This window comes from Lepidochelys olivacea (assembly GCF_965140295.1).
Source record: "Lepidochelys olivacea isolate rLepOli2 genome assembly, chromosome: 6".
NCBI classification, from domain to species: domain Eukaryota; kingdom Metazoa; phylum Chordata; order Testudines; family Cheloniidae; genus Lepidochelys; species Lepidochelys olivacea.
Genome location: NC_140416.1, coordinates 65650753 through 65669324, shown reverse-complemented (window position 1 = coordinate 65669324; position 18572 = coordinate 65650753). Strand labels below are relative to the sequence as shown.

At 42.7% G+C, this 18572-nt stretch overlaps 2 protein-coding genes across 4 annotated transcripts in view; one reads left to right on the top strand and one right to left on the bottom strand.

Annotated features, from left to right (window-relative positions):
- CAPN3 (calpain 3) overlaps positions 1-10381 on the top strand; it is a 73419-nt gene extending 63038 nt beyond the window's left edge. Inside the window, exons 23-24 of the mRNA XM_084632591.1 lie at positions 5528-5586; positions 8289-10381. Coding sequence (XP_084488717.1) covers positions 5528-5586; positions 8289-8315 — 86 coding nt within the window. The 3' untranslated portion in view covers positions 8316-10381. The remainder of the gene's footprint in view (positions 1-5527; positions 5587-8288) is intronic.
- Positions 10382-11702: 1321 nt separating this feature from the next.
- The window catches only part of ZNF106 (zinc finger protein 106), a 79369-nt gene continuing 72499 nt past the window's right edge, over positions 11703-18572 (bottom strand). For all 3 annotated transcript variants that reach the window (XM_084632588.1, XM_084632590.1, XM_084632589.1), the window contains one exon: positions 11703-16611. In XM_084632588.1, coding sequence (XP_084488714.1) covers positions 16555-16611 — 57 coding nt within the window. In that variant the 3' untranslated portion in view covers positions 11703-16554. The remainder of the gene's footprint in view (positions 16612-18572) is intronic.

Sequence of the window (18572 nt, the reverse complement as noted above, 5' to 3'; positions counted from 1 at the left end):
TGGGCAAATCTACTGTTGGGGCTGCTGTGATGCAAGTAGCCCACGCAATCAAAGATCTGCTGATATCAAGGGTAGTGACCCTGGGAAATGTGCAGGTCATAGTGGATGGCTTTGCTGTAATGGGCTTCCCTAACTGTGGTGGGGCCATAGACGGAACCCGTATCCCTATCTTGGCACCGGAGCACCAAGCCGCCGAGTACATAAACCGCAAGGGGTACTTTTCGATAGTGCTGCAAGCTCTGGTGGATCACAAGGGACGTTTCACCAACATCAACGTGGGATGGCCGGGAAAGGTACATGACGCTCGCATCTTCAGGAACTCTGGTCTGTTTCAAAAGCTGCAGGAAGGGCCTTTATTCCCAGACCAGAAAATAACTGTTGGGGATGTTGAAATGCCTATATGTATCCTTGAGGACCCAGCCTACCCCTTAATGCCATGGCTCATGAAGCCGTACACAGGCAGCCTGGACAGTAGTCAGGAGCTGTTCAACTACAGGCTGAGCAAGTGCAGAATGGTGGTAGAATGTGCATTTGGACGTTTAAAGGCGCGCTGGCGCAGTTTACTGACTCGTTTAGACCTCAGCGAAACCAATATTCCCACTGTTATTACTGTGTGCTCCACAATATCTGTGAGAGTAAGGGGGAGACGTTTATGGCGGGGTGGGAGGTTGAGGCAAATCACCTGGTTGCTGGTTACGCGCAGCCAGACACCAGGGCAGTTAGAAGAGCACAGGAGGGCATGGTACGCATCAGAGAAGCTTTGAAAACCAGTTTCATGACTGGCCAGGCTACGGTGTGAAAGTTCTGTTTGTTTCTCCTTGATGAAACCCCCCGCCCCTTGGTTCACTCTACTTCCCTGTAAGCTAACCACCATCCCCTCCTCCCTCCGATCACTGCTTGCAGAGGCAATAAAGTCATTGTTGCTTCACATTCATGCATTCTTTATTCATTCATCACACAAATAGGGGGATGACTACCAAGGTAGCCCAGGAGGGGTGGTGGAGGAGGGAAGGAAAATGCCACACAGCACTTTAAAAGTTTACAACTTTAAAATTTATTGAATGCCAGCCTTCTTTTTTTGGGGGGCAATCCTCTGTGGCGGAGTGGCTGGTTGGCCAGTGGCCCCCCCACCGCGTTCTTGGGCGTCTGGGTGAGGAGGCTATGGAACTTGGGGAGGAGGGCGGTTGGTTACACAGGGGCTGTAGTGGGAGTCTGTGCTCCAGCTGCCTTTGCTGCAGCTCAACCATACACTGGAGCATATTGGTTTGGTCCTCCAGCAGCCTGAGCATTGAATCCTGCCTCCTCTCACCACGCTGCCGCCACATTTGAGCTTCAGCCCTGTCTTCAGCCCGCCACCTCTCCTCCCGGTCATTTTGTGCTTTCCTGCACTCTGACATTATTTGCCTCCACACATTCGTCTGTGCTCTGTCAGTGTGGGAGGACAGCATGAGCTTGGAGAACATTTCATCACGAGTGCATTTTTTTTTTCTTTCTAATCTTCACTAGCCTCTGGGAAGGAGAAGATCCTGTGATCATTGAAACACATGCAGCTGGTGGAGAAAAAAAAGGGACAGCGGTATTTAAAAAGACATTTTATAAAACAGTGGCTACACTCTTTCAGGGTAAACTTGCTGTTAACATTACATACATAGCACATGTGCTTTCGTTACAAGGTCGCATTTTGCCTCCCCCCACTGCATGGCTACCCCCTCAACCCTCCCCCCTCCCTGTGGCTAACAGCGGGAAACATTTCTGTTTAGCCACAGGCAAACAGCCCAGCAGGAATGGGTTCCTCTGAGTGTCCCCTGAAGAAAAGCAGTCTATTTCAACCAGGTGACCATGAATTATATCTCACTCTCCTGAGGATAACACAGAGAGATAAAGAACGGATGTTGTTTAAACGCCAGCAAACATACACTGAAATGCTTTGTTGTACAATGATTCCCGAGTACATGTTACTAGCCTGGAGTGGTAAAGTGTCCTACCATGAAGGACGCAATAAGGCTGCCCTCCCCAGAAACCTTTTGCAAAGGCTTTGGGAGTACATCCAGGAGAGCCGCGAATGCCAGGGCAAAGTAATCCTTTCACATGCTTGCTTTTAAACCATGTATAGTATTTTAAAAGGTACACTCACCAGAGGTCCCTTCTCCGCCTGCTGGGTCCAGGAGGCAGCCTTGGGTGGGTTCGGGGGGTACTGACTCCAGGTCCAGGGTGAGAAACAGTTCCTGGGTGTCGGGAAAACCAGTTTCTCCGCTTGCTTGCTGTGAGCTATCTACAACCTCCTCCTCCTCCTCCTCCTCATCTTCTTCGTCCCCAAAACCTGCTTCCGTATTGCCTCCATCTCCATTGAAGGAGTCAAACAACACGGCTGGGGTAGTGGTGGCTGAACCCCCTAAAATGGCATGCAGCTCATCATAGAAGTGGCACGTTTGGGGCTCTGACCCGGAGTGGCCGTTCGCCTCTCTGGTTTTCTGGTAGGCTTGCCTCAGCTCCTTCAGTTTCACGCGGCACTGCTTCGGGTCCCTGTTATGGCCTCTGTCCTTCATGCCCAGGGAGATTTTGACAAAGGTTTTGGCATTTCGAAAACTGGAACGGAGTTCTGATAGCACGGATTCCTCTCCCCATACAGCGATCAGATCCCGTACCTCCCGTTCGGTCCATGCTGGAGCTCGTTTGCGATTCTGGGACTCCATCATGGTCACCTCTGCTGATGAGCTCTGCATGGTCACCTGCAGCTTGCCACGCTGGCCAAACAGGAAATGAGATTCAAAAGTTCGCGGTTCTTTTCCTGTCTACCTGGCCAGTGCATCTGAGTTGAGAGTGCTGTCCAGAGCGGTCACAATGGAGCACTCTGGGATAGCTCCCGGAGGCCAATACCATCGAATTGTATCCACAGTACCCCAAATTCGAGGCGGCAAGGCCGATTTAAGCGCTAATCCACTTGTCAGGGGTGGAGTAAGGAAATCGATTTTAAGAGCCCTTTAAGTCGAAATAAAGGGCTTCATCGTGTGGACGGGTGCAGGTTTACATTGATTTAATGCTGCTAAATTCGACCTAAAGTCCTAGTGTAGACCAGGGCTGAGGGGTTGGAGCAAATGCAGTTGTATCGTAGAGTTTGGTTGTAGAAAATGGATCATGTGGTGTGGTCTGGGTGAAAGCTGGAGGCATGTAGATAGGAATAGCGGTCAGTAGGTTTCCGGTATAGGGCGGTGTTTATGTGACCATCGCTTATTAGCACCGTAGTGTCCAGGAAGTGGATCTCTTGTGTGGACTGGTCCAGGCTGAGGTTGATGGTGGGATGGAAATTGTTGAAATCATGGTGGAATTCCTCAAGGGATTCTTTTCCATGGGTCCAGATGATGATGATGTCATCAATGTAGCGCAAGTAGAGTAGGGGCATTAGGGGACGAGAGCTGAGGAAGTATTGTTCTAAGTCAGCCATAAAAATGTTGGCATACTGTGGGGCCATGCAGGTACCCATAGCAGTGCTGCTGATTTGAAGGTATACATTGTCCCCAAATGTGAAATAGTTATGGGTGAGGACAAAGTCACAAAAGTTCAGCCACCAGGTTTGTCGTGACATTACTGGGGATACTGTTCCTGACGGCTTGTAGTCCATCTTTGTGTGGAATGTTGGTGTAGAGGGCTTCTACATCCATAGTGGCCAGGATGGTGTTTTCAGAAAGATCACCAATGGATTGTAGTTTCCATAGGAAGTCAGTAGTGTCTCGAAGATAGCTGGGAGTGCTGGTAGCGTAGGGCCTGAGGAGGGAGTCTATATAGCCAGACAATCCTGCTGTCAGGGTCAATGCCTGAGATGATGGGGCATCCAGGATTTCCAGGTTTATGGATCTTGGGTAGCAGATAGAATACCTCAGGTCGGGGTTCCAGCGGTGTGTCTGTGTGGATTTGTTCTTGTGCTTTTTCAGGGAGTTTCTTGAGCAAATGCTGTAGTTTCTTTTGGTAACCCTCAGTGGGATCGGAGGGTTATGGCTTGTAGAAAGTGGTGTTGGAGAGTTGCCCAGAAGCCTCTTGTTCATATTCCGACCTATTCATGATGATGACAGCACCTTCTTTGTCAGCCTTTTTGATTATGATGTCAGAGTTGTTTCTGAGGCTGTGGATGGCATTGTGTTCTGTACGGCTGAGGTTATGGGGCAAGCGATGCTGCTTTTCCACAATTTCAGCCCATGCACGTCGGTGGAAGCACTCTATGTAGAAGTCCAGTCTGTTGTTTCGACCTTCAGGAGGAGTCCACCCAGAATCCTTCTTTTTGTAGTCTTGGTAGGAAGGTCTCTGTGGGTTAGTATGCTGTTCAGAGGTGTGTTGGAAATATTCCTTGAGTCGGAGACGTCGAAAATAGGATTCTAGGTCACCACAGAACTGTATCATGTTCGTGGGGGTGGAGGGGCAGAAGGAGAGGCTCCGAAATAGGACAGATTCTTCTGCTGGGCTAAGAGTATAGTTGGATAGATTAACAATATTGCTGGGTGGGTTAAGGGAACCATTGTTGTGGCCCCTTGTGACATGTAGTAGTTTAGATAGTTTAGTGTGCTTCTCTACAAAAGAAAAAGGAAAGTGTGTGTTGTAAATGGCTTGTCTAGTTTTTGTAAAGTCCAGCCACGAGGAAGTTTGTGTGGAAGGTTGGTTTTTTATGAGAGTATCCATTTTTGAGAGCTCATTCTTAATCTTTCCCTGTTTGCTGTAGAGGATGTTGATCAGGTGATTCCGCAGTTTCTTTGAGAGCGTGTGGCACAAGCTGTCAGCATAGTCTGTGTGGTATGTAGGTTGTAATGGATTTTTTACCTTCAGTCCTTTTGGTACGATGTCTATCTGTTTGCATTTGGAAAGGAAGATGATGTCTGTCTGTATCTGTATGAGTTTTTTCATGAAGTTGATAGATTTCCACTTCATACGGCTAAATTCAGTGCCTTACATAATGACAGGTTTCAGAGTAACAGCCTTGTTAGTCTGTATTCGCAAAAAGAAAAGGAGTACTTGTGGCACCTTAGAGACTAACCAATTTATTTGAGCATAAGCTTTCGTGAGCTACAGCTCACTTCGTCCGATGCATTAGCTCATGAAAGCTTATGCTCAAATAAATTGGTTAGTCTCTAAGGTGCCACAAGTACTCCTTTTCTTTTTGTGAATACAGATTAACACGGCTGCTACTCTGAAACCTGTCACCTTAAATGATCACTCTGGTTACAGTGTGTATGGTAACACCCATTGTTTCATGTTCTCTATGTATATAAATCTGCCAACTGTATTTTCCACTGAATGCACCCGATGAAGTGAGCTGTAGCTCACGATAGCTTGTGCTCTAAAAGAAAATAAGTAACTGTGCCTTGTTGACTACAGCTGAGGAACAACAAAGCAGGGACACTTAACAAGCCCAGTAGCTGAATAACTATCAGCACAATTCTATACAACAGATTGGGACTGTAGTTGGTTTGTTATACACAGGATGGTCTTCACTTTGTCCATAGTAATTGTATGTACTTTGTATTGATTTATCTTTCCTTAGGGGCATTCCACGCCTTTGATAAAGATGGAGATGGTATCATTAAACTCAACGTCTTGGAGGTAAATAATTTTACTCAGGTATTTTTCTTGGGTTACGGTCAGGTTGATCAATTTTGTTCTTACTCTTTGTCACCCTTACGCTTAAGGGAGTCTTGTCAGAGTTAAGCTAACATTACTGTCTAAATGGTAAGATAAGAGACTCCATAACGTCTGCTCGAGAGTTTGCTACTGCTATCAATTTTATTTGGAAGATGCTCAGATACACAGTGACGTATGGCAATATAAAACCATTTGATGGATAAGCTAAATTAGACAATCAGATTGCAACCCAAATCTCTTACAATTTGTCATTTAAAGTGCATCCAAGAACTTTAGAAATTTATGAAACAATTTAAAACTAAAAACACCATTTAAAATATTTTGGACAATAATCTCCTACTCCTACCCTAAGGTAGTGCCTCTCCCTAGTTCTCAAATAAGCCCTCACCTTTATGGCATATGTACTTTTAAAAAGTTCAGCTGACAGGCTCGGTGTTCCATAGTTTAATATGTGTCCGCTGTCTTAAATGACTTGGAGAGAAAATGGAAATATATCCAAGGAACAAGGAAGGGTGAGAAAGGTGGCTAAACCTGCAATGTTTATCACCTTACATCTCAGGTGAGGCTTATTGTACTATGGTTACAAAGCTCTGATATATCTTTTTACAGTGTATACCCTGGAGTGGAGGCAAAATGAAAGGTTAGACCCTATCAAGGATTTAACTAGATACAGAAGAAAAAAATGTGGCAGAGAAGCTTTGCCTATGACAGCTCTTCTTCATCTAAGTGTATACATTTAAACAGCCTTAAGTTTTATTTTATCCCAGGACAGTTAACTGTTACACCTTTATGTAGAGTAGGTCAAAAAAAGTTATAGTGCAGTTACTCTAAGGACTTTTAAGAGCCTGCCTGACAGCATGGTTTCAGTTTAAGCTTCTGGCTTGAAACACATAGACTCCCAATAATTACTGTCTCAGATGGTGGCAGGGTGAATTTAGCCCTTCATCCTTTAATGGTATGTAAAGTGAGGTCCATGCGTTCTTACTCCATGCAAGTCATTTGGGTAAGATTAAAAAAAAAAAAATAGGGATCCACTGAGACTTTGCATTAAGAGAGGTGTGTGAGCAAGTAGCATGGGACAAAATTCAGACCATTGCCACTGCCCACAATGCTGCATAACATAGTGAGCGTTCCTATTGGGTACCGGGAACCAGGAGGGCACAAGTCTGCCCATTGCTAAAAGACGCTTCTCCTGCCTTAGGGGAGGATCCACAAGGTCTAGGAACTCAAGTAATTATGGGGGACAACCAAAAATGTAACCGGGCAAGTGTGAAGGTCAAAGGGTCAAACAAAGGGAATCGAAGGGGGACACCGAGCGGAGAACCCTGGACAGCGCCCACTGCTCCTTGAAGGTGTCAAGGGAGCCAGCGGATGCTGCCCAGAGGAACTCCGCCCGGACGCATGAACGGAGGGAGGACTGGAAATAGGCCCCACAGTCGGAAAGAACCTCCTTAGCCAACGTCCTCTCCATGGTGATGTAGTGAGTGTTAGCAGGCGGCTATCCTCCAGCTCCAGGAATGGCTGCATTTCAGTGGCTCCAGCTGTCTTCTATACCTTTTATGAATTATTTTGGGGTTGAAAGCGGCTACCTACCTATAAATATATCCCATTTACACTACTTCATTTTATAACCCTGTTTTTGATTTAAATTGTGAGGGGAAGGAGGTGGGGGATGCACTCTACTCTTGGTTTTGGAAGTCACCAGCATACTGTGTGCAACTGTAATCTCTCATTCCCAGTCTTGATATCACCATAGAACCATCTAAAATGCATTTGTCTTCCTCTCTTTTGGGTTCCTGGGGAGACAGATGGGCCTAGTGGGGATCAGAAACTGCTATGTAATGAGGGTCCAGCCAAATGGGCCAGATATAAGCATGATTCTCTGGGGCATGGGCCTAAATCTAGTCCCACTATTATTTGGAATTCATGTATTTATGAGCCCTTCTAGAAGTGGTTGCTATCACAGGGCATGTTTAGGGGAAGGAGTCAGGCTCCAAAGAATGCTCTCCTCACCTCAAATTGGCATTTTTGGGAGGGGGTGGTGGTGGTGGTGGTGTGAGTTACCAAATCCCTGTCCACACTGCTAGAAATTCAGCTGTTGTAAGGGAGCTAGAAAACCAGTTAACTCCTTTGCCTTCCCATCTGTGCATTTACATCACAAAATTCTTGTTGCAGTTCCATATAAGCAGCTGGCCTTGGGAACACCACATGGGGGAAAAGCAGCCAGTCCCAAAGGAACAGCAGATATGTGGATAAAAAGTGAAAGGACGGGGGCTACTTCAACTATGTGTAATGATGAACTATCTGAACATTATTAGATGGCTGGCTAGTGGGGCAGAGTCAGGAGAGGGCCATACCCATGAAAGGGCAATTGCTGAGAGCGAATCTTGGTGTGAAGAGGAACTAGGCTATAATCACCACCAACCACAAGAGAGATTCTGCAGACCATGCCAAAGTCATAATCATCGAAATTCTTATTTTAAAATGTGGGGGTATCTCTGAGCAGTTTCATGTTACAGTTCATAGAAACAAGACCTGGCAGTAACTGAAGTATCATCAGTTCTGAGTTTTGTTGCGTGACTGATGAGAATGGCAATGGTCTACTGTTCTCCAGTCACGTTGAAATCACTTCTGTTGCTACTTAACTTTCACTCTTCTTTCAGTGGCTGCAGCTCACCATGTATGCTTAAATCAACCTGGCCTCCCTTTCCTTGTGCATGAACGCTGTCCACAACGCTCAGGACTTCTGTTGGAAGCAACCAGCCACGTTTACCTCAGAATATGAAGGACTTCCCAACACAGCTGCCTCCCCTGCTAGGAGCCAAAGAGCAAAGAACAATGGTTACCTAAGGCAACTTGCACGTTCCAATGCTAAACTCGAAGAAGGCACAATATAAAAATAGGTGGCCATACCCTTTAGCAAAGTGACTGGAGCTCACTACCTAAAAACTAATATATTAATGCCCCCCTGGTATTTTAGTTTTGCAACAAAGGTTTAACTTAAAAATGCTGACCTTTGGTCATCAATGGCATGGTAAGGTTACCCTCAGTCACTCCCCACACAATGCACATGCCTTTCCAATACTACACTGGCATAGGGAAAATATTTTCCCTACCTCTCCATAGCTATAATTCCAAATCAACAGTTAGTCCTTATGCAGGACGACAGCTGTAGCTAAACTGTGACTCATAGGCACCACTGCCATCTTCTCACTCTTCAGTTCCTCTGTTCTAATTCTGGTTTCAGCATTGCTAGGGCTGCTTCTTTACAACAGTGTACCCAACCATAAATCACACTCATCCTGGTTTTTCCATGTGCTGAACCATCTAGTATTTTTCATATCATGTCTCAGTGGGCCAGTGTTGATGTTGTACAAGAACAAAAGTAATGAAGACATTATGGATATGTCTACAATGCAATAGAATGTGAATAAATAAATGTTTTCTTAACATGGACGATCTACATGGATTAAAACAGCAGTGAAGACACTGCCGTGTGGCTTTTAACTTGAGTTAGCAGCTCAAATTCAAGGCAGTGGGGTAGCCTGGGGCTCAACTCCAGCTGCTCACCTGAGTTAAAAGGTGCATTGCTGTGTCTTCACTGCTATTTTAACCCATGTAGATAATCTAGGTTAACACCACAGTCTCCCCGCCCCCCCCCCCTTTTTTTTGGAAGCGTAGATGTACCTTGTGTGAAAACAAGACAATTAAATGAGGCACCAACAAAATATGAGTTTAACTCCCCTCCATTTTCAATGGGAACTGAGTGACTAACTCCCTTAATCTCTTCTGAAAATCTCACCTGTAAATACCTTGTGATTTATGACTAAGATGCCTTACGACTCTCTAGAACAGACACACCCTTCTACTCCACAAACAAGGGAGTACTTCCTGTTATTTTATACATTGCCCCATTGTGTACCATTGTATTATTTTAAACCCTTCCTCAACAGCCTGAGATAACGCTATCAGTGGAACTGAGTCCAGCAACTAATTGCAAGTTTGCCTAGCTCCCATCTCACATGGAAACTGCACCCTTCAGCTTTTAAGCTTACAAAACTGCACTTTAATTCAAGCAACTTCTGGTCTTTTACAGTCTCAACGTTGTTTTTACAAAAGTCAGTCTGTGAATGTAAGTTTTATCTGACATACTAGTATTAATCTAGAACTCTACAGTATCAACTGTTTGTTCCTCATACCGGCCTAGAGCGTTAGCTTTGGATCTGTACTACAGTTTATAAAGCAGCCTTAGTCTTAGCACTGAGTTGTCAGATGGAAAGGAGCTTCCATGATTTGAAGCTCTTTTAAAAAGGGCAATTTGTCAATTACTTAGCATCAACTTACTCTGTTGTCTTGAGGTGTGTCCCCCACCGCCTCCCATTTGCATTGGCTTGTGGGTTTAAGTTAAACAGAGAGAAAAAGCAAGCTTATCAGAAACCTCAAACTCCTTTCTCCAAAGAGATGAAAGGCCAGAAACATTAGGATTAGCTATGTGCATAGCTACTACTGGAATCAGCTAAGTGAGAGGCTTCTGTGATTGACAGTATGCCCAAGATGGAGATTTTAAAAGAGAAACTACTTCTTTGCAACCCTAAAACCCACTTTTACCGTTTGTTGATCTTGGAAGGTGACTCCAAGTCCATTTATAAACTAAGAGGTTCCTAGGTGTCTTCATTAAATGTGACTATTTTGGGAAAAAAAGAATTTGGTGCAGTTCAGTTCTAAAAGAGTTCTAACTTATGCACTCTAATAAATACTTGTGCTTGTGGTTTGATTCGTTGTCTTTTTTGCAGGAATGAAGAGGCAAAATGAAAGACTGGAAAGTGCTTAATTATGCTGTACACAGGATGCCTTGAGGCTACTTATATGACAAACATGTTGGGTTTTTATATTGATTTCCCTCTGACTTAAAGGCATCTGTAAATTAACCCTTTAAAGTCAACATATAAAGTCTCCAGAACACATAGATGGAGCAAAACAGAGAAAAAACAAGACATTAGGCTTTGTCATGATTACAGTGTCCGTTTATGTGATGTGGTATCAGTATTCATGAACAAATCATGAACTCTTGGATACAGCAGAACAGAGCCACCAGAACATTTTAATAGAATTAGCCCAAAAATGTGGTGTGCATTCAACCATGGCAGAGGTTCCGGGGGAGGGCAGGGGGGGAGAAGAATGTTAAGCTTCTGATATTCTCAGACACTGAAAAATATTTTAAGTTATGAAAATAATACTGAGATGTGCCATGCAAGCAATTTACTCCCTTAGAATTACTCCTAAGAAGAAATTAGAGACTCTAAATAACTAGATATTAAGCCAGGCATGTTTCAGGCAGTCACACTCCTTATTGCACCACATGCTGCCTTGATATAGCAGGATTCTCAAAATAATAGTGCCACAATATGCAAGAGCAGAAAGAGGTGCATGTTGGAGGAATGTGTGTTAGTCCAACTTCCAATTTAGGGGCTTCTGGAGATCAGTCTGATTTTCATGGGCATGAATGATTTCTCCACATCATTCAGCCAAATACACCTCTACCATGGCATTCAAAGACTGGTTTGTTTGGGTCTTTTTGATGCAGTTTCCACGCAATGCAGTTAGTCTCATTTAAGTTTGTTTTTCATGCTTCTAAATGACAAATGATTGCTTCTCAGGGTCTGAATTTTACCATTCAGCGCCACTGGAAAAAAATATGTCGGTGCCTATCTAGTTACAAACCTAACTTTAGGCACCCAGGTTTGAAAATGTTGGCCTTTATGTTCAAACTGCTGTAAGAACATTTACGAATCCTCACCATCCACATGAGGTACTTCAATATTAGAGAAAGGTTAAGTAACTTGCCTAAGGTGACATGGCAACTCTAGGAAGGCAGGCCAGAACACAAGGGTATCTGGATTCCAGTCCAGTGGTCAGTCCACAGCCTTTAATTCCCAATTGGAAGCAGACATGAATGTTACACTTTCTGCTCATTCCATATGAGAGTTATCACAGTGGATAGATTAAATCATTCTAAATTATCCAATGAAGGAATTAAATTCCATTCAGAATGAAGAATTAAGCTGACAGACAGAACATCTTAGTATAAAGAACTTTTATTTTTTTCTTTTGGTTTTGCTTATAAAGTTCCATTAATATGTTCACAGCTTTGCACCAAAATGAAAGAGGAAAGGCCAAGTCATTCTGTGCACATGATCCACACAGCTTTACTTATGAAATACTTAAAAGCCACATTGGTTTATCCCACTTTCATTCTTCCAAAGATTAGGTTTAATATTTGTAACAAAATGAAGTTGGAGAAGCTGGCAGGCACATATTAAAAAAACCACTTTACCTACACAGTTTGCTCTTTATTTTTACTAATAAATATTTTACAAACAATAACAAACAATTTCAATAATCTTTCTTGCATATTCTACAATTTGGGACTATCTAGAGAATCTCCAGGTAATAGTACCATACGTACCTGAAAACATCTGAAATTTCATCTTGTATTTGTGTTTAGTTACAAAAGGGAAGTCATCCTGTCATGACCACATATTTATCCACAGGAATCCAGTGTTTGCTAGAACTTGATTTGCATTTATGTTTCGTTGTTGTTCTTTGTTTATTTTGATCCAGTAGTGTTGCAGTGTGAAGGTCTGCAAATATGCACAGAAAACCTTGCAGCCAAACTTGTGGTGTTTAACAACAGGCTTTGACAAAGAATTCCATTTATCATCTTATATTTTGACCACGCATTTTTGAAGTCTGCATTCTAAACACTCGTCACAAGAAAGCAAACAGAAGCTGGGGTATTTAATGCATTTTTCTATCGATGAATTGAAAAGATTTTATTTTGCCATGGGTGGAAAAATCCCCCATTACCTCCAAAATGGCCCTTGCTGACCACAGCTCAGTAATTAAGGCATCTTGGGGGGTGGAGGTGAGAAACACTAAACCATCAACTAGCTACCATTTCTTCCATTAAAGCCCTGCGATTGGGAGGGGAAAAGATGACTGAAAAGCAATAACATTGATAATCTACCAACCAACTCAATTGCTGTTTTCTGAGAACAAAGAAGTTGTAATCTGGGATATAGCTAGAACATAACACTTTTTAGAGCTACTCCATTTATTCCCTCCTTCTTGTGATTGGAGGTGGAATAGGCAAATGTGGAATTCCCAGATTCGTCTTTTTTTTAATTTAATTTTTTTTTAAAAGAGATATACAATGGAAAGATTTCCTGAAAGATTATCTTCTGTGATACATAAGATATTTCCGATGTTACCACAACATGATCATGTTCTGAGCACTTACACCCACTAAACATCGTCATGGCATAAGCAAAATATCAGTATTGTTGGGCGGGGGGAGGGAGGGAAGGGGGGTGTTGAGAGAAGGGAAATGGTACTATGCACTCCAGCAAGACCATCATATTTTAGTTATACACCATACACAGCCCTTAGCCAATATATATGAAAAAATAAAAATAAAGCCCCACTTTCCTCTAGTTACTTTATTTTTTAACTCTTTCCTTTCAAGAAAAGCCAAATAAAAACAGTCTTGCTGCTTCAGATGTGTAGTGTTGCTTTCCTAGAGAGATCTACTCCTTCCTTTGAGTGGAGGGATGCCAGATGTCAGACTCCTGTGTGGGTTGGGGGGGGACAGACCAAATTTGCCTAATAAACTCAGATTTTAAATTTAAAGCCCTAATGAAAAATTAATTTATCAACTACTGTCCCTGCAATTTTCTTAGTGCCTAGAAGAACGAAGTGGTCATTACATTCAATCCGCCCAGATTTCCAGTTGAACAGGTAGGAAAGTAGATAATACAGATGGACACAAAACTGAACCCCATATCCAAATACCCCTCAACTTTGGGAAAGTTCAGATCTTCATGATAGCTTTGTGGCTTAGGGCTCTCTCATGGAAATTTGCTGTGATGCAGCAAAATGGTGTAACCTTTTTCTCTGAACCCCATACAGACAATTTATGAATATGCTGCTAAAACTTTTTTAAAGCTTATCCACCTATATAATTTCCCCTGACCACCACTAATTCTAATATTTAAATCGACATCTGTTTCTTTGTAAGCTACCAAACATAGGCACCCAGATGGGAACCACAGTTAGTTCTCTCTTTCTGGCATAATAGAAGGCTACATTTCATCAATTCCAATTACATTGGGAGGATAGTTTAAAAAGGTTAACCAAAGAAAAGATTTAAGGTGTCTTGAAATGAAAAAAAAAAAAAAAAAAGAGTTGGAAACCTTTGTTCACTCTCATCCAACTAAAATTTAAAAAAAAGAACCCCCCCTCCCCCCGCACACACACCCTTATAAGTAGTCAGGAACACAAATGAAAAGTGTGAGAACTGCATGCCTTGCAACACTTAATATAGTGAAAAAACATTCACACATTCTTGTGAACAGTCATCGACAGTCTCCCAACATATTAAAGAAATTGGGAAAAAATGCAAAGTACCACATGGAAAAGTAACAAAATGCATGCACACACCAGTCCTCAGAATGGTACAAACACTGCACTCCACAAGCCTGTCCTTAATACACATGGCTCTGTACCTTCACTTCAAATCACATTCTGCTACGAATATCCTAAAAAATTCAGTTTCTTCCACACCTTTGCATGCCCCCTTCCTTTTGTGTGAAAGTCAGTGATTTAGGAGGTGCTTTGTAAGCCTTCCACACCCTTGTGTTTTAAGATTTTCACCAGTCTGAACTGCTTTCACTGTGAAAGGAGTTGCCAAAAAATCCCACTGCACGCACACAAAAATTACTGCTCAGAGAGCTCCTTGAATTAGACTGGCACTTAAAGTACTCCATCCATAGGCCACAGCAAAAACATCAAGGCCCCCAGTGCAATTCTCTGCTTTTCTTTGGAGAAGTCTTTTCACAAAGGAAAAACTTATCAATACATTAAGAACCTATTTCTTTACAAGTCTTTGAACCATGAGGACTCCTACAGCTCAGGAAATAAAGTGAGCACTTTATTCCATTGCTAAAGTTAAAGAGACAAGAAAAATATTGATTTTGTGTAACTACAGAGATTTTTCACCCCTCTGTCAGACAACATAAAAGGATGATCTTCAGAGATTCAATGAAGTGAAGTCTTTGATTTAGTAGCAGGACAGAGTATGTGGCGGGCTTTCCTCAATCAATTCGGTGGACAAAAAAGGTTTCTCCGTCACCAAAAAGCAAGGCTATAACATTACATTAATCTGCATTAGGAATATTTAAGCCTTGACCTCAGTAACTGAAGAGACACCAGATGAAACTCTGAGCATATTCAACCTCTTTGAATATGCTCAGGTTCTGGACTTGCCTATGAAAAAAGCAGTTTCTGCCACTAGGTTTCTTTTTGCCTTCTTTGCACATCTAGTGAGAACTCTTACTTTCCTGTAATGAGCTGGTATTATTAAAAGGGAGGGAAGATCACCCTTTGCTACCTTCACTTAGTCTCATGACCTAGAAGGTATTGGGGTGGGAGGGGGAGGAGGGGGCAGGGAGAGACCAATCCCACAAACAGCCTTTTCTATTTTGCAGTTCCTGCTGGACAAATGAGATTTCAGTCCTCCTCAGGAATAAGTAAGGAGCAAATCAGACCACTAGAAACAACAAGCATGGCCTTCCCTCTATGGCAGTTTGCAGTATCTTAAAAGCATTCGTAGAATGAAGTCTTCTACAGATGATATGCACTTGGTACCCTCAGCTTCTGCTTGAGATCCTTGGACTCTAAAATCCTGCTCCACACCCAGCAGCTCTCTTTGTTGCACGCTTCCATGATAAACTCCAGTGATTGCAAAGCTGATGCAAATAAAGTCAGTTTACACTTGCAACAGAGCAACACCAAAATGGCGGCGTTCAGACGCGTGGCGCCTGTGCGTCTGCTCAGTAAACTGACTTTCCATGAAAAGACAGGATTGCAGTGCCAGTCAACAAAATTCTATGCAAGATCTCAACTGAAGTAAGTTATGAAATCTGCCAAAATAAATTACCAAAAATCAGGAATCCAGCTCTGGTGTTGTATCAAGACAGTAGTGGTTGTCAAAATGCAAAATACAAAGCTGGCATTATTCTCTGTACCGTCTTGCACTAAGGTCTCTAGTCTTTTAATTTGTTAGAGATCACGAAGTGCGTGTATGAAGGAAGAAGTCAGGCTGCTTTGCGGCTGGAACACCTCTCAAAAAAGCATCTGCCCTCATCACAAATCTCCTTCGAGACTGTAGTGTGCAGGACAGTGAAATCCTGTGAAGTCACTGTGCATTTTACCGATCAGAGCAACCTTTACACAAAGAATATTCAAAACGTCAAAGCATAAATTGCAGTTAACATTAAAAAAAGAACCACTTCATTCTAGTTTCCCATTAAAATACTATAAAGTTTTCTGAGGACAGCCAAAATTTGCAATGGAAATTCAGTGATAACTCTCTGTGGAACTTGTGTCCTTGTTGTTAGAAATATTTTATTAAAATTGGCTAAAAAATGAAAGTATGTGTGGGATTTGCATACAACATGAAACAGTTGAACACTACTCGCCTTGGTTAAAACCCTGCACATTTGAAGGTGAGTTAATGAACGCTGGCACCTAGTTTTATCTCAGTCAGAGTATCCCTCTGAATGCCCAATCTTAGATGCACAGAATGCACTTCTTCAAATGGGCAGACAAGAGGGGATGCTCATAGTGTCTTCTGATGAATAAAAACTGGACAAAAAACTGGACACAGTTTGGTCTGAGTGTTAATGGGCCGCTCCCATTTCTACAGAGTTGCATGGCACATGCAGTCTCTGTAAAAGAGAGTTAGGCCCCACTCCCTTTTTCCACTCCGAGGAGGAAAAGGAGGAGGAAAGAGGACAGGGCAAGAGGAGAATGATGTATGGAATAGTTCTGATGTATAAAATTACTTCCCAATATGGGAGGTGAAAAGCTTCATGAGTCGATTCTGCTGTCATCCTTGGCATGTCTTTCAATGTGTCCTGCAGCATCCTGGAGGGAGAGGAACAGAGAACAAGTCATTAAAAGAACTAGTGCAAAGAGTTCTAGAAGCCCCAGTGCACAGCATTCTGAACACATTAAGAAATCACTGGCTTGCAGAAGACATTAACACCCTATAATCCATATCAAGGTGCCTAGCAAGCAAGACATGAATATGTACAATATAAAGCATCCCATCTCCAACACAATTCAAATCAAGAAAAAAAAACACAAGCTCCCATCCCAGAAAGGATGCATTTCTTCTAAGATCGCCAGAGTCAGTGCTTTAGGATACCATTTATAGCACTGAAGAGGTACAGCCTCATTTCTCAGTTTGAATAGAGTTTTCTTAAATCTGTGCAACACCCAATGCTATAACTGGGATTCAATTTGCCACTGCAGGCCAGTTTCCCTGGATCTTCAGGAGTCTCTCTCTTATGAATGGCAACTCATAAGAGCTCTCTCATGATAACAGCAGGTCTCAGAAACTGATCCTAAAGTCCTCCTCACCCCTCTTTTTTTTTTTTTAAATAAACCAAACAGGACCATTTGCAGCTATAACTTATTTTATAAACCAAGAAAGGGCAAGGGAAAAAGGAAAGGCAACTGCACTTTTGTCATAAATATAAAGGGAAGGGTAAACCCCTTTAAAATCCCTCCTGGCCAGAGGAAAAATCCTCTCACCTGTAAAGGGTTAAGAAGCTAAAGGTAACCTCGCTGGCACCAGACCAAACGGACCAATGAAGAGACAAGATACTTTCAAAAGCTGAGAGGAGGGAGAGAAACAAAGGGTCTGTGTCTGTTGGTATGCTGCTTTGCTGGGGATAGAACAGGAATGGAGTCTTAGAACTTTTAGTAAGTAATCTAGCTAGGTATGCGTTAGATGAGGATTTCTTTAAATGGCTGAGAAAAGAATTGTGCTGAATAGAATGACTATTTCTGTCTGTGTGTCTTTTTTGTAACTTAAGGTTTTGCCTAGAGGGATTCTCTATGTTTTGAATTTAATTACCCTGTAAGGTACCTACCATCCTGATTTTACAGGGGTGATTCCTTTACTCCTATTTACTTCTATTTCTATTAAAAGTCTTCTTGTAAGAAAACTGAATGCTTTTTCATTGTTCTCAGATCCAAGGGTTTGGGTCTGTGGTCACCTATGCAAATTGGTGAGGATTTTTACCAAACCTTTCCCAGGAAGTGGGGTGCAAGGGTTGGGAAGGTTTTGGGGGGAAAGACGTGTCCAAACTACGTTTCCCAGTAAACCCAGTTAGAGTTTGGTGGTGGCAGTGGTTATTCCAAGGACAAAGGATAAAATTAATCTGTACCTTGGGGAAGTTTTAACCTAAGCTGGTAAAAGTAAGCTTAGGAGGTTTTCATGCAGGTCCCCACATCTGTACCCTAGAGTTCAGAGTGGGGGAGGAACCTTGACAACTTTAAACATAGTTGTTGCTAATTGGCTTCAATCGCTTCCTCTGTTCACACTGGATCAAAAAACCCTGATCAAGAGAACTATGGTAGAACAGCATTATAAAATCCAGGGGGTGTTTATAGAAAACTTAACGAGTAAGGTTCTCAGATAATCCCTGTCCATACTATTTAGGGGGAAATTAATAGAATGCTGCGAGCAACTGCTAATTTAAACTTAATTGTAACTATCACAATTCTGACTACAGTCACCAGCGGGAATGGAAGTGTCTAGTTATATACTGTAGGGATCAGCTTTGTCTTATTTATCATCTTCCCTGGGATTCTATATTGAGGGAGAAGGTCACTTGCTAGGCACTGTATAAATATAACTTGGGGGGGATTCTGCGCCCCTGCGGGGATGCAGAATTCATATGGCTCACATTTTTCTGTGCTCCCTGTGCAGAAAAATGCAAAAAAAATCTGCCAGGTGACGCGCGCCTCTTCCCCAGCAGCATGTCTGTTCCAGTGTGCCTGGAGCAGCCTCAGAGACCGGGGCGGGGGACTGGGTG